The following is a 14360-nucleotide window of genomic DNA, read 5'->3' as shown; positions in this document are numbered from 1 at the left end:
CCTGTCTGTCTGTCTTTTTTTAATATATATATAGTATGAGAAGCCTGTATTCTGTCCTCTGGCTTGGATCCTTTTTCCAAGTTTTTTTGTGTCTAAGTAACTAATGGAGATAAGTTTTGAAATCTGTCCTGCATCGAGTGAGACAGGCTGCAATGAAATCACTAGGGGCATGTTTGCACCGTCAATTTATATCCATTAGAAATGCTTGTTTTTGCCATTGACAGGCTCAGATTATTATTGTAAGTGTCTGACAACATTGTGGAAAGGTTCCCTACACAGATAGACCATTGTGATAAAGAGTACAATGCTTTTTGTTTAACCAGAAACAGCCCCGAAACTGCCATCACCAACCCACCAGACTCCATTTGAATAAACAGTAATTTTAGTCTGTACAAAGCCAGCATATTGTCACATCTAACCGGGTGAAGTAAGGATTTATTTCAACCAAACCAGTGCTGGTAATTGCTGGAACAGTGGAAAGACAAACCAGGATGGTTTCAGGGAGTCTTATTTAGTTTATGTCCACTTTGAATGAAGTGTGTTTTATGAAGATAAAATTACTGTGTTTTTAAATGGAGATTGGGGGGGATTGGCGATGGCGATTCCAGGGCTGTTTCTAGATAAACAATAAGGATCTAACTCTTTAACAAAAATGTGTTTCTCTGTAGAGATGCTTTGACAAGATACTGGCAAAAACGAATGGTTACACTGCATACTAAAAGTGTTGTCTTCATTAGTCAGTTAGACACAAAAGCATGGGAAAATAATGGCCAGCTTGAACAAACAAAATTTACCCTTAGAACAAGTCTGAAGTTTATTTGTTCAGTTTATTCATTCATTCATTTTCCATAACTGCTTATCCTGTGAGGGGTCACGGGGGGCTGGAGCCTATCCCAGTTGACATTGGGCGAGAGGCAGGGTACACCCTGGACAGGTCACCAGACTATCACAGGGCTGACACATAGAGACAGACAACCATTCACACTCACATTCACACCTACGGACAATTTAGAGTCACCAATTAACCTGCATGTCTTTGGACTGTGGGAGGAAGCCGGAGTACCTGGAGGAAACCACACTGACACAGGGAGAACATGCAAACTGTTTATTTTGATCTATTAAATCCATGCACTTTAGATATGTATTTCCCTTGATGCCTGTATGTATGGTCCAACATTTTGTTTTTATACCCTGGTCTCTGAGAAACAATATTTCATTTCTGTTTTATAACACCTGGAATAACAAATTGAGTAAAACCTCAGAATTTTCTTGCGTTAGTAACTGATGTTCTCTATTCTGGAATGAAGATGCACATATGGTCTCCATGTTTTTCTATATCTGTCATTCATTACCAATGTAGTTAAAAAAGATGTGTAGCAGCCTGGTGTTACGATTTCTCCTTAGACATTAGCTCAAGGTCCACACAGTTAAATATATTGTCGTTGAGCTAGTTTGCTGTCTCTGTTAAGTAGCTGTCCATTATTCACTCACTCTACAGCAGAGGATGGCACTTCAAAATAAAAGCTCTGTGCCAGAAATTTACTGTACCTTAAAATAAAGAGTTTCTTACAAGTTGACACATTCAGAAGTCTCTTCTGGTCCATACAGAATGGACCCACGACCCACTTTTGCACCGTGACCCACCAGTTGGGAACCACTGCTCTTGAATGAATTAAATACAGACTTTTATCTTGTACTAACAGCACAGGTAGACGCTGATCAGGATTCAAAAATTAAAGAAATCAACAAGAACCAGTTTGAAGAAAAGTCAACCACACAAGCGTTTTAAGTGTTTTATTCATTCTTTCCCAAAATCTTTCACTGATAATACTTTTGCCAACACAGCAAACTGTTAACTGTCATCAGAGACAGGATCCTTATGAGTCCTGTATCGGCTTTCTAGTTCATAATGCACAAACTCCGAAAAAGCTGCTTTCCAATCACATAAAAGCTTCACCAGTCAAATAGCACTATATACATACGCAACTCAGGACCAGCAATACATTGTTTCAAACTGCCGTTTGATTCCCTTCTTAATAACAAACAGCAAAAAGGCTTTGTTTACGCTCTAACAAGGTGCTTTGTGGATCCAGCAGGTCACAATCTTTCCAGTCATTGGCTTTCTTTTTTTTACAGTATACAATTCTTTAAAACTTTTCCCTTCAAATTTCAAAAGGCAATATCAAATTTTTTACCTTTATTTAAATACTTGGCAACATCTGTCTTCTAATGAAGACTCGAGCGCAAACAAAACCTAATTTGGCAGATCTCAGGTAGACAAGCGCAGGTTCAAGGCCATTTCTACCACTGAGAGCAAACTGAAGAAGCTCTCGAGCTAAATTTAAAGGCAAGCGAAGCAACGATAATCAGAGCTTTGTTATAGATGGACGATATTGTGATCAGTGACTAAGATATCATGAAGGCATAGTTTGTGATTTCTTATCAGATGCAGCCTATGTGACTAATTGATTCAAAGTGACGTAATCCTCTAACAGACACTGCATATAAATCATACATCGCAGGAAGTGAACGCGGCAAACATACTCGTAATACAATGATGTTTAACATCAAAATAAAACAGATAAAGCTATTGCACAGCTACCCAGAAAATCAACTTTGCAAAAAGCAAATGTTGGATGTTTTTTTTCACACACACACTCACACACGTGCGCGCACACACACACTCACACCAAAGTTCATACAGAACAAGCCGGTTATTTACAGCATCAAATGGCAAATGTACAGCAAAACACATCAAACTAAATCTGAACCGTTACAAGCGAGTGAATTAAAGAACGACGATCCTACCAGTAGCCTGCCAAAGTTTGCATCATCTATGAGAACTTGATAACCTATATTGCCATTGCCATGGGAATGCTAAGATGGCCTGAACCAAGAGAAATAACATGAAGACAATAGCATATGGCCACATGGGAAAAACCCACTGTTGAGTTTTGGTCCAAATAAAGGAGCTCATTTCTGTCGCACATTTCCAAATACACCGAACCAGCTGTCTGACGGTTACCGTCTCTGTGGTTCTGAAGGCCCTCTGAAATAAAAAGACACCTCGGTATCCCTACGGTCTGATCAGACCCGGGTTTGTCATTCGCATGGATAAGGCAAGTCAAAGTGAAGTAAAGAGATCAAAGTTCAAACTTTGGCAAGTATTGGCAATCCCCTGTTCCGTAGCTTAGATTTTACAATCTCTGTCATGCATCAACACTCTGGTAAAAAGTACAATCATAACACTGATCGTGTCCTAACGTTATTCGTGAGTGTGACTAATAATCCAGTGTCAAGCAAAAAAACAAAAATAACCCGGTGCAGCATGGTCATTCAAGAAACAACATCATTATTGCACATGCTCGTATGAGAACTCCTACAGAGGAGCTTGAATACGCGTGTTTAGCCTGGTTCCATTTGAGCACGTAAACCTCTTTTTTACTTATTCTAGTGCAGTGGCTCTCAACTAGGAGTCAGTGAGGGAGTTCAAGGGTCCCCAGAAAATGGGGAATATGTTTTTTCACTATTTAATTTACTATAGAAGTGAGGTAAGGGTGCTTTTTATTATGCTAACTTCCTCTCTCCTCCCCTGACCTGGAAATCGTTTCCCATCCGCCATCATGGTGGACCTTACAGTCCCTTTAAACACCTCAAGGAGACAGGAAGTGAGGAGAGAGGAGTTTTGGAGGAGCTTAGAGTGAGGACGCATCTCTTCCTTTCTCACATCCTCGCTGAGAGGAGCTAAGATGTGAAAAAGAGACCCGAGTGGAGACCCGTTAGCATAACGAAAAGCACCCTGTTTCACTTCCTTCACGTTTATCTTCTCATGTGGGTTGACAGCTTTAGAATTCAGGTCCTAATCATATCTAACAACCAAAATCTTTTCAGATGGAGGTCCCTGAAGTAAAATCAAATCAAACAGGGAGCTGTTTGTGTATCAATTTAGGGGCTGAGAACCGCCACTCTAGCGTACATCCTGCTCAGAAATCACAACCAACCAGATTGTTAAAGACTTAAACGTACTCTTTTTTTGACTTATTTCAGTAGGTAGATGCCACAAAAAGCATCGTTAGGACCCTAAAAGAGGCGATTTGTGACTGAAATGGAACCTTTCTCTAGCTTTTGTTCTGCTATTCATAACCCTTGGCTGATGGCTGACAAAGCATTCATAAGCTTCCTCCACAAACACAGATACAGCTAGTACACGACTACGTAGCAGTGATCGCTTGACCTCCTCTACATTCCTCCACTGTGTGTAGTGATACGTCGTGGGTGTCATTGTTCTTTGCATTGCATTTGCAAACAAAAATGTCCTCGTTAATAAAAGCGCCACGAGAAGTAAACTTGCATTTCTGTGGCAGTCAAAGTTGTCTTGTCTTTGAGTGAGCCGTTTTTAGGTCACACATACGGATACGTGTATGTGTGTACGTGTGTGCAGAATTCCTCTCTCAAGCCACGATTACACATGCATGAACATCTATTTTCGTCCACAGGCTCTCAGGAGAGGATGCTCTTAGGTATGGATCTGAGGGTTCATTATAGACATGTTTATTTCAGCACGCAAGTTAAGTTTTCAAAATTCCAAAATCCTCCTGACAATTATGCCAAAGGTTTAATACCACCCTTGAAACCAAATTACCTTTACTGAAACCAGATTGAGAACACACACCTGGTCTGAGATCAGTGTCTAAGAGCATCTTCATCCAGCTCCGTCAGTAGGACACACGTCACTGAAACCACCAGAGGCACATTTCAAACACCTTCGTCTGTCACACACACGACGAGGCAAACTGCCGACTGTATCACTCAAAGACAATAATAATACACGTGGTGGGAGGCGGTAGAGAGTGACAGTAAATTGGCGCGGGGGTGAAGGGAGTTTGGTAAGGCTCAAGGTGCAGATTACACTGTGCACATATTGCCTGGAGGAGGGAGGGTGAAAGCACTCTCATGGCTGGACGGAGGCTGGGGAGGTCAGGTGGGGCAAGAAAGGCTGGTGTTGAGGGGGCTGGGTGGAGGAGGGAGGCTGGGGTGGGGGCGGTGGGTCTTGGCTGTTTCAGCATAGAGGTTAGAGGTCAGAGGTGGTAGCGTTGAGGCTGGTTCTTTAAAAGTCTAAACTAGGCATTGGCTGCTGCGCTTCCTCGCTGCTGGACGTTGATTGGCTGCAGCTCTGGAAGCACCGCTGGTCTTCAGGAAACTGCGATCAGCAGGCTGCTCTCCGGCAGCAACTCCTGGGTCCTCAGCTGGGTGTGGGGACAAACGGAGAAAGGGAAGATATAAGTTATCATTCAACAATCCTAATACAGGCTGATAAAACTGCTGCAGAGGTGAAATGTTAAAAGAACAGTTAAACATTTTGGCAAATATGCTTATTTTCTTTCTTGCCAAGAGTTAGATGAGAAGATCGAAACTAATATGAAGCAAGAGCCACGGGATGATCAGCTAAAAGACTGGAAACATCTGGACTGGCTCTGTTATGAGCTGGACTTTTTTTCTGACTGGGTGCAGTTATTCCAAAATCTCTGTGAACTTTGGTAGTTTTCAACCTTGACCATATTTTCCCATGTTTTTGTGTCTAAGTGACAAATGGAGACAACAGTTTTTGAAATTGGTCCAGTATTAAGCAAGAGCCCTGCAGCCAGCAGCAGCGACCAAGGCTACAGTTCAACCTCTCAGGGCATTTGTACACCGTCAATTTACATTTACTAAAGTGTTTTTGCCACAGACAGGCTCAAATTGTTATTTTAAGTGTTTGACAACATTATGGAAAATGATCCATACAGAGAAAGACCTTTTTGTTTAACCAGAAATGGACCAAAAATCACCTTTTGTTAATCAGCCAGACTCCATGTAAATAATCAGTAATTTAAGCGTGTATAGAGCCAGCATAGTTTCACATCTAACTGGGTGAATTAAGGGTTAATTTCAACTAAACTAGAGATGGTGAATGCTGGAGTAGTGGAAAACAAATAAAGATGGTTTTTGTGAGTTTTATTTTGCCTCTGTCAACTTTGAATGCAGTGTGTTTTACGCTGATAAAATTACAGTTTATTTAAATGGAGTCTGGTTGGTTTGCTGATGGCGATTTGAGGGCTGTTTCTGGTGAACAAAAAGGTCTATCTTTGTAGGAGTACTTAATATAAGTTGTCAGACACTTAAAATAACAATATTCACAAGCTAGTGACAAAAACAAAGCACTTTTAGTGGATGTAAACTGAAGGTGCACAGTTACATTGGGGCCTGTTTCACAGCTGCTGGCTGAAGCAGTGTTGCTCAACACTGGACCAGTATCAAAAAATGTTATCTCCATTAGTCACTTAGACACAAATACATGAGGAAATGGGTTTAAGGTTGAAAAATACTGCAGTTACTCTGTAGTTAGTGAGCTTTTAAGCTGTATAATGTAGCCAGGCTAGTTGTTCCCCTTGTTTCCACTCTTTATGCTAAGCTAGACTAACTATCCCCTGGCAGTAGCTTTATTTTTAATGTACAAACATGAGAGTGGTGTCAATGGTCTCACGTAACTCTTGGCAAGAAACAGAATAAGTGTATTTTCTAAAATGTCAAACTGCTTCTTTAAAAATAAGTAACACCACAGCAAGAAGTCGTTAATGTTAGTTGTAGTAACGTTATCAAAATACAACCATAGGCAGATGAGAAGCTGAGAATGAGTGATTCGAGAATAAGCAATGCTGGAACTCCAACTCTGTCCCACACACACACGCTTGCTGTGTTTTCCCCTGAAGGCTACGTGGCCGGCGGTGTGAATGAATCTAGGTGTTTATGACTCCACTCAATCCTAAAATTGAAGGGCAGCAGTAAATCCTTTAACGTGAAGCTGTGTACGTCCTCAAGCGATACTGTGACAGCATACACACAGAATGGAAAGTATGCAGTGTGCTGTTATTTTGGAGTTACTGTGGGGGGGGATCCGAAGCTATGAATAGACTCAACTTTGGTTTAGGGGACACAATGTAGAAGTAAACAACACTTTAGTGCTCAGTAGATGGGTGTTTGTGCAATTTGGTGTCAGAGTTGTGGGTTCAGGAACAAGTAATGACCTCTTACTTAAAAATACAGTTATTTACGATAGCTGAGTAGCTGTAGCATGATTTTAAAGATATCTCACCAACACACCAAAACAACCTAGATGATAAATAGCTCTACAGGTAAGAGGAAAAATACCTATATTGGACTGGGGGTGAACTGTCCTTTTAATCACTTTATCTGCATTGAGATAGCCCTAAAGCTGTATATTCATGTTCTTTGTGGAGCTGTGTGTGTGTGTTCAGCTTGTTTTCGACTCAGGACAACCTCCTATATTTTATTTCTCTCTAATAAAAGCAGGATGCAGTTCGCTGTGACGGGATGATAAAGCAGTGATGTCAGCACGGTTCGAAAAAGCAAATCCACACGGAGGTAAAAGCTGCCTCAGAGCACAGAGTCACGTTTACATTTACAAAGATCTACTGGTGGACCAAATCTGCTATAGCCAGGTTATTAAAACACAGCATATGGGACAACATCTACCTGTCTGCGAGATCACAAGATGTCAGACAATTACCAGTGTAAGGAGAGGAAGAGGAGGAGCTTAGAGAGGAAAGTCTCAGCTCATTCTTCTGTGGGGGGGGTTAAAGGAGGAGAGGAGAGACAAATGCAGGACGAAGGAACAAGTGAGGCAGGAAAGCCAGAAGTGATGAATTGACATCATAAAGACACCAGGGACATCATGATATACGATACTTATACACGTAATACTGTGAAGAATGCGCACAGGTAACCTACAGTGTGTAGTATGTTATCCTGAATGAGGGAGAGTCAGTTTTTATTGCTTACCTCTAAATTTGTCCTTGCTTTCTTCAGCACATCACGAGTCCTGGACACTGCAATAGAAAAGAAAAAGATGTTTCTGTGTTGTTATTACAAAACTACAGACCACACAGATGATACCAACACTTTATGAGCTGCATATATTAACAAGATTTGGACGTGGGACGAGTGTGGGTGATGAATTGTCTTGTTTATTGTTTCTGTCGATTTCCCAACATGGAATTTCTCCACACTTCCAAGAAGAGATGAGCAGTGTTCTCTGCTGAGAATCTCTTTCTAACTTCCTGTCCTCATACCTTATTAGGTTTTGTTTTATGCTCACTCCTCCTACATTTGTTTCCTCTCACACTCTGGGCTCTATTCTCGTGGCTGTGCACCAACCAGTGCAAGCAGCGCTCCGTCCATTTGGTATTTTTCTGACCTTGGAATTCACACTTACACTGGTTGACTATGAAGTGCTCCATGTTCTCCTTGGTGCGGCTGGTGTTCCTCAATCTTTGAATCGTCCCCTTGAGAACTTCCTCCTGCTCTGAGATCCGCAGTTTCAGGGACAAGATCTCCTCCTGCATACACTGCTCCTACACACACACACACAAAGCGACATTTGTTATTGATGCTCGGCTTTCTTACCAAACATGTTTGGGGTTCACAGCTCTCTAAAGGACAGGACGGTGATATATATTTTTTGTAGCAATGAATTGATCGTACTAAAATGTGATGCTCGTGTGGCCTAATATATCTTATACTTCTGTTGTCCAAAAAACAATTAAAACCACATCATGAGCCACACTGGTGCTCCAGTTGTCATGTTTCTTTCTGTAATATGAACATGAGTGAGCATCCTGCTGCTCACTTGCACATCAAAGTCGCAGCAGAAAATAGTGCCAAATAAATAAATTACTTAAACCTTCTTGTTAACTTTTCGAACAAAAAAAAAATGCTCAGCTGTTTTAGGAAATTATTCAACCTTTTTTTTGAAAGTTAAATCATACACTTGAGACCTGTATTAAATGACGTGTTAGATTTTTTCAAGTGGGGTTGTATGAGGTACAACAGGTGGGGTCAAAGGGTGCAGATGACCCCCACCCAAGGCTAATTACCTTGCAGTAATTTCCTCAATCAATGTTTGATTTTACTTCCCTCTAATCATTAATTTTTTCGGCCCAGGACACACGTGTGACTACCTCTGCTTTTCAAAATAAGAAAATATGGTCTAAACAGTAGATACAAGTACAAGTAGATACAGAATGCATGTGGCAATATGATTAATTGGATTATATATTGCAGGGAGTATAAAAATGTGTAGGGATCCCCCCCATGGGTGTGGATGAAGGGCCCAGTTTTTAAGGTGTTGCCCCCCTGCCTGTATTTACTAACAGCTGGCCTGAGTGTATTACATACAGTAGATAGCAGGAGTGCCGCCACATTATATTTTCACTGCTTTGCCTTGCTGTCAGACTGTGATTTCCAATGGGGAACTGAGGTTGTTATATTGCTCTTTTCAAAACCAGACTCCATTGGGAAAAACACTAATTTAAGATCGCTGATGACAGGAGCTGCTGGTCTACTGCTGCCTTGGAGAGTTTGTTTGTTTGTGTTACTGTGTGACTCTGGTGTTTAAAGTGGTTTTGGCATCTCCAAGTTTATGCTTTCAAAGATCAGACCGGTCATAAATCATAATGTGTCACAAACCTTCTTAAGGTTCTGGACGGAGGGATCAGTGCTGGGCAGAGCTGCTCTCCAGAACATCTTCAGCAGAGACATCACCTCCTCCAGGATCTGCCTCAGAGTCTTGGTGTTGGACAGCAGACTCTTCACACATCCATAGTCCAGGACCTGCGTACAGAGCTCAGTTAGATACATGTGTGCTCTACATTAATTATCTGTTTTGTTAAAATATAGTTCTGTGGTTGTTTGGCTCTCACCAGCTCAGTGCTCTGCTTCGTGTTGCCCTCCAGCAGTGGCGGGCTCAGGCAGGCCTGCAGGGTTGTCTCCATGCGCTGGACAAGGCTCCGGCCCTCAAGGACCTGCTGCTGGAGAGCGCTGAAGTCATCCACATGACCGATGGCATGGCGGCCGTTGCGGTTCGCAAATGATCCATCAGGGGCCTCCCCCTCTAGCTCAGAGTGAGGGTCGAGAGGGTCTGCTGGAGGTAAAGGAGCTAGACTGTAGTTTTGGATTTCGACTCTGAGTGACATTGTATTTTTGAATGAGTTCAGATGTGGTTAAAACAATATTCTCTCAGGCACATCAGGATACAAAGGAGTTAAGTTACAGTCATGCAGTGCAGTTTAAGTCACACCATTGGCAGTGCTATGGCTGTCGTCCAGGTCTGAGTAGGGAGGACCGGGAGATCCACAGTTAAACAGACCAATGTCCCTGACTGGTGGAGATGGAGCGGGGTCTGTGGAGCACACAGATACACAAACCAGGCTTGGACACACAGCAAACCACCCCACAGCACACTGAGCCTCACAAACATTTCTGTTAATATTATTGCTGTCACATCTAGAAGCCGCTGTCTCACCGTGCAGCAGCTGTCGCCTGTAGAAGTTCTCTCTCTGAGGGCTGGCAGAGAGTGCTGAGAGTGAGGGGGTCCGAGGAGAGCCGACACCCAGCTTCTGCTCCAGCTGCTTGTGGAGCTCCAGTTGTTTGAGTGCACTGTTCTCCTGGACGCTGTGTTGCAGCTGGGCTCGCAGACTCCTCACCTCCCCGAGCAGCTCCCCCAGCTCCACCGGTAAACCTGGGAGCTCACACAGGTAGCCTGAAGACAAAACAAACATTATCACTGGAGAGTCAGATTGGACATGCTTTAATGCTCTTCTGGGGACTACAGGGAGCACATCAGTACAAATTTAGCTGCAAGTGGCAATTCCAGAGTTCAAGCCAACATAGTCCAATAAAAGTTGAAGGCTACAATGGATTTGGACCTTTGGTAGTTTCCAACACCTGCATTGGAGATAACTAACAGGTTTTATGATTTACTGCATAGACGCTTATTAATTTATGACCAAATCTGTGCTGGGCCACACTTTTATTCTGCAACGCCATTGCCCCGTATTGATCAATTGCAAAAACAATTTGAAGACATGCTTCAATAGCTTAATTAAAAATATCTGTTTGTTGATGTTTGGACAGACTGTCAATGATTTTTGGCCAAATTTTGCACCAGGCCTTTTTTAACAAAATAACTACAACACTCCCTTGTGGTTGATTTGTATGGGTATTTTTCCTGCAAGTTTCGTGATGATTGGCCCATGTGTTGTGGAGTTAGGTTGATTTTTGTGCAGAGCCACTCCCCTTTTAAAGTTAACTGATCAATATCTTCAAAGCAATGAGATATCAACCCGCTTCAGCCAAATTTTTATGAGCTTGGTCAAATAATGATACACAGAAAATTTGGTACAAATTGGACAGATGGTTTAAGAGGAGATATCAAAAATGTGTTCCTCAAAAAATTCAAAATGGCGGAGAATGTAGTCAGGTGTACATTAGTGATTATTAGGGCACATTTATATTTGTAGCGGAGACAAATTTTGTATTAAGTTTTGTGTAAATCAGAGTTACGGTGAAGGACTTATGAATTTTTTAATTATAGCGTCCCCATCAGGCCAATTAGGGTTCTATTTGTTGAGCAGGATTTGAACACATCTTCCAGTCACTGGTGAAAATTTCCTGCATCTACAATGAACCATCTCATAGGAATATGCAAAAACATTTATTAAGAAAAATACTAAACCAGCACACCTTATGAAACTGATTGCATGTTTGTCTGTACCTGAGCAGATATTTAAAGTTTTAAAGGTTGGCATTGCATTAATAAAATGAAACAATCACAGTGAAAATTCATGTCAGTGTCCAACAGTCCACCATGATGCCATTGTACTGTCCTTGCTGAAGTGTTGCAACGTCAAGCCGTTCTTGATACCGTCACTAGATGGCGCCAAAGCATTTTATTAAAAAGGAGGAGCATACTAAGCACAGCTAGTGTACAATGAACAGACTGACCTTTGTTTGCATTTGTGCTGGAACACACTCGATCATACACTTGTAGTTCGCTCTGCAACGAGTGGATGAGCTCTCTGCTCTCACACAGCTGCTGCTGCAGGAGAGACACCTCATGCTGGAGCCTGAGGATACATCACAGTGCATCACACTCACAGAACAGACATGTACACACACAGAGCACAGTGTCTATCTGTGAATCAGCCACTGTTTGATTCAGTCTGTATACAGACACACACCAACCTGTTGGTTTTCTCCTGACTGGCCTGCCGCTCCTGCCTTAATATGTGTATCTGCTGTCCCTGCTCCTGACTGTGAGCCTGAAGTCGTCTCAGCTCCTCCTTCCACTGCTCTGCCTCTAGCTCCGCTTGTTTCAGACGGGCACGTGCTGTGAATACCGCCTCCCGCAACTGCACCACCTCCTCACATGTGTCTGAGGGAAAAGTTCAAACGGGTTAACATACATATTATAAAACAGGGACAGTAAATGTTCTTCTGTTGGCCTAGTGTTCACTTCAGAGTATTAAGACCACATGTACTTGGCATTGTTGGGGATCCTTGATGCAGATCCTTGATTGCAGTTAGAGCAGCACAGATTATTATGGCATGGATTCAAATAAAGCAGAGTGGTCAGCTAAACATTCATTCTGTAAAGTCTACTCCAGCACAGTGTGACAAAAACAGGTTTAAAGGTTAGTAATGCTGTTTACACCAAATTCCTACACCACCTACAGCAGGTTATGTAACTTAACAGTAGTAACATCAGACAATTTTTGCCTTTTTTTAGGTTGTAGAAGCAAAAATGAGTCATTCTCAACATTTGTTTTGTTATGGTTTCAGAATATTAAAGACAGATGGAGAACATTTGCAGGAGTGTGGGGATCACCTACCCTTAATCATCAACAACAACCAAGTTCATCAAGTGGATAGCTACAAATTCCTACTACTTCTCTTAGGAAAGAACACCAAACACTCTTTTAAAGACAATTGAAAAAATGTGACATATCCAGGGATGGTTGCAGTTTTACAAAGCAACAGTGGAGAGCATCCTTACAGTAATGGTTTGGTTTGTATGTCAGCTGAGGACAAGAGACTGCTGGACAAGGTGGTGCATACTGCATTCAGAATTACTGGATGTGATCTCACACCTCTACCAGAAATCCAAAAAGCTAGGCTACAAAAGAAGGGCCTTAAAGTTTTGAAGAGCCCCTCTCACCTGGCTAACAACCTTTTAATTTCCTTTTTTCTTATAGTAGACTAAGGAGCCTTAAAAGCAGAACGTCCATGTTTCAAAGCAGCACCAGGGTGTCTACAAATATAACCAAGTTAAATTCAAGACGTTTTAAGATCTTTTACCTTTTACTAGGTTTTACTGTTTTTTGGTTTTACTTTGTCTTTAAGTAAGCTCACTAGGATGAATTCCCATCAGTCATGTTGATATGGCAATTAAGTAATGAATCTTGAACAAGTAGATACAAAATAAGATGTATGCTTCACGGGATGATTTTTTGCCTTGGCAACTATCATGTTTTTTCCAAATGATGTACAGATTTAAGCATTTTATTATCTCTAATGGCTTGGAAAATAGTGCATATAGCTGCTGTGAATAGGAACTGCCAACCCCCCCTTGGTTTTTGGCCGAGCCCTGAATGTTTACAACATCTGGCTCCACCTGTGCTCTGGAAGAAAATCATTCAAACTTTACTTGGCTTTCAGATGAAGTACCTGTGCTGGCCTGCAGGCGCGACTGTAGACCCAAGTTTTCTTCCTTCAGGACTCTGATCTCGTTGGACAGTTGAGTGACTGTGTCCAGTCCCTGAATGTAGATGTTTGTTGGTGCCCCTGGATGAAAAATAACAGAGGTTATTTTATGTAATTTCCTACATAAAGGGAAAGAAAATGTTGCAGTGAGGGATCAAATACCTCCATCACGCCCAGTCGACGCCAGTCTCTCTTCCAGCTGCTGTCGGAGCCTCTCATTGGTCCTAATGGACTCCTCCAGACGCTGACGGAGACACCTCACCTCCCGCAGGTGCTCCTCTATCAAATTTACCCCTAGAGACAAACAGTGATATTGCAATAATCACATGACTCTTCTAAGACTGCACACTCAAGTGTATATGGAGCAGATGAGGTGTGAGCGCATGTTGATGACTAACAGACGACAGTATAGAGTCACACCTGCATGGCTGCTTCCTTGCTGGTGTCCTGATGATCCAGAGTAGCCTCCAATTTGCTGAGCAATGTTCTCCATGTCCCACAAAGTCCCTCCCGTCACTAGACCTGAGTCAGACTTCAGCGAGTGGCTTTCGGGAATGCCGCCTAGCTGATACTGTTGAAAGGCATGATGGGATAGCTGGCTGTAGCTGGAGCGGTCGTGCTGGCTGTGGGCGCCAGGTGAGAGAGAGAACAGAGACTTGTCGTGGGGAACTGCAAAGCCTGAAAACACACACAGATGATGAGATGATGATGTGACAACACTCACAGGACAACAGAGGAATTTAATCTGCGAGCGAGGTGGC

General features: G+C 42.3%; 1 protein-coding gene across 10 annotated transcripts in view; it reads right to left on the bottom strand.

Annotated features, from left to right (window-relative positions):
• Window positions 1–4865: 4865 nt before the first annotated feature.
• LOC117272025 (myomegalin) overlaps window positions 4866–14360 on the bottom strand; it is a 62529-nt gene continuing 53034 nt past the window's right edge. For 3 of the 10 annotated variants that reach the window (XM_033650698.2, XM_033650690.2, XM_033650697.2), the window contains 13 exons: window positions 14020–14277; window positions 13762–13893; window positions 13564–13680; window positions 12082–12271; window positions 11842–11963; window positions 10361–10597; window positions 10136–10237; window positions 9759–9979; window positions 9526–9669; window positions 8273–8411; window positions 7840–7886; window positions 7568–7622; window positions 4881–5246 (listed from right to left, as the gene is read on the bottom strand). In XM_033650698.2, coding sequence (XP_033506589.2) covers window positions 5116–5246; window positions 7568–7622; window positions 7840–7886; window positions 8273–8411; window positions 9526–9669; window positions 9759–9979; window positions 10136–10237; window positions 10361–10597; window positions 11842–11963; window positions 12082–12271; window positions 13564–13680; window positions 13762–13893; window positions 14020–14277 — 1895 coding nt within the window. In that variant the 3' untranslated portion in view covers window positions 4881–5115. Of the gene's footprint in view, window positions 5247–7567; window positions 7623–7839; window positions 7887–8272; window positions 8412–9525; window positions 9670–9758; window positions 9980–10135; window positions 10238–10360; window positions 10598–11841; window positions 11964–12081; window positions 12272–13563; window positions 13681–13761; window positions 13894–14019; window positions 14278–14360 lie in introns of all 10 variants that reach the window. The other 7 variants (XM_078173266.1, XM_033650691.2, XM_078173265.1 and 4 more) reach the window with 5 other exon arrangements.

This window comes from Epinephelus lanceolatus, chromosome 12, assembly GCF_041903045.1.
Source record: "Epinephelus lanceolatus isolate andai-2023 chromosome 12, ASM4190304v1, whole genome shotgun sequence".
In the NCBI taxonomy this organism is placed as follows: domain Eukaryota; kingdom Metazoa; phylum Chordata; class Actinopteri; order Perciformes; family Serranidae; genus Epinephelus; species Epinephelus lanceolatus.
This window is presented reverse-complemented; position numbering and strand designations above follow the sequence as displayed.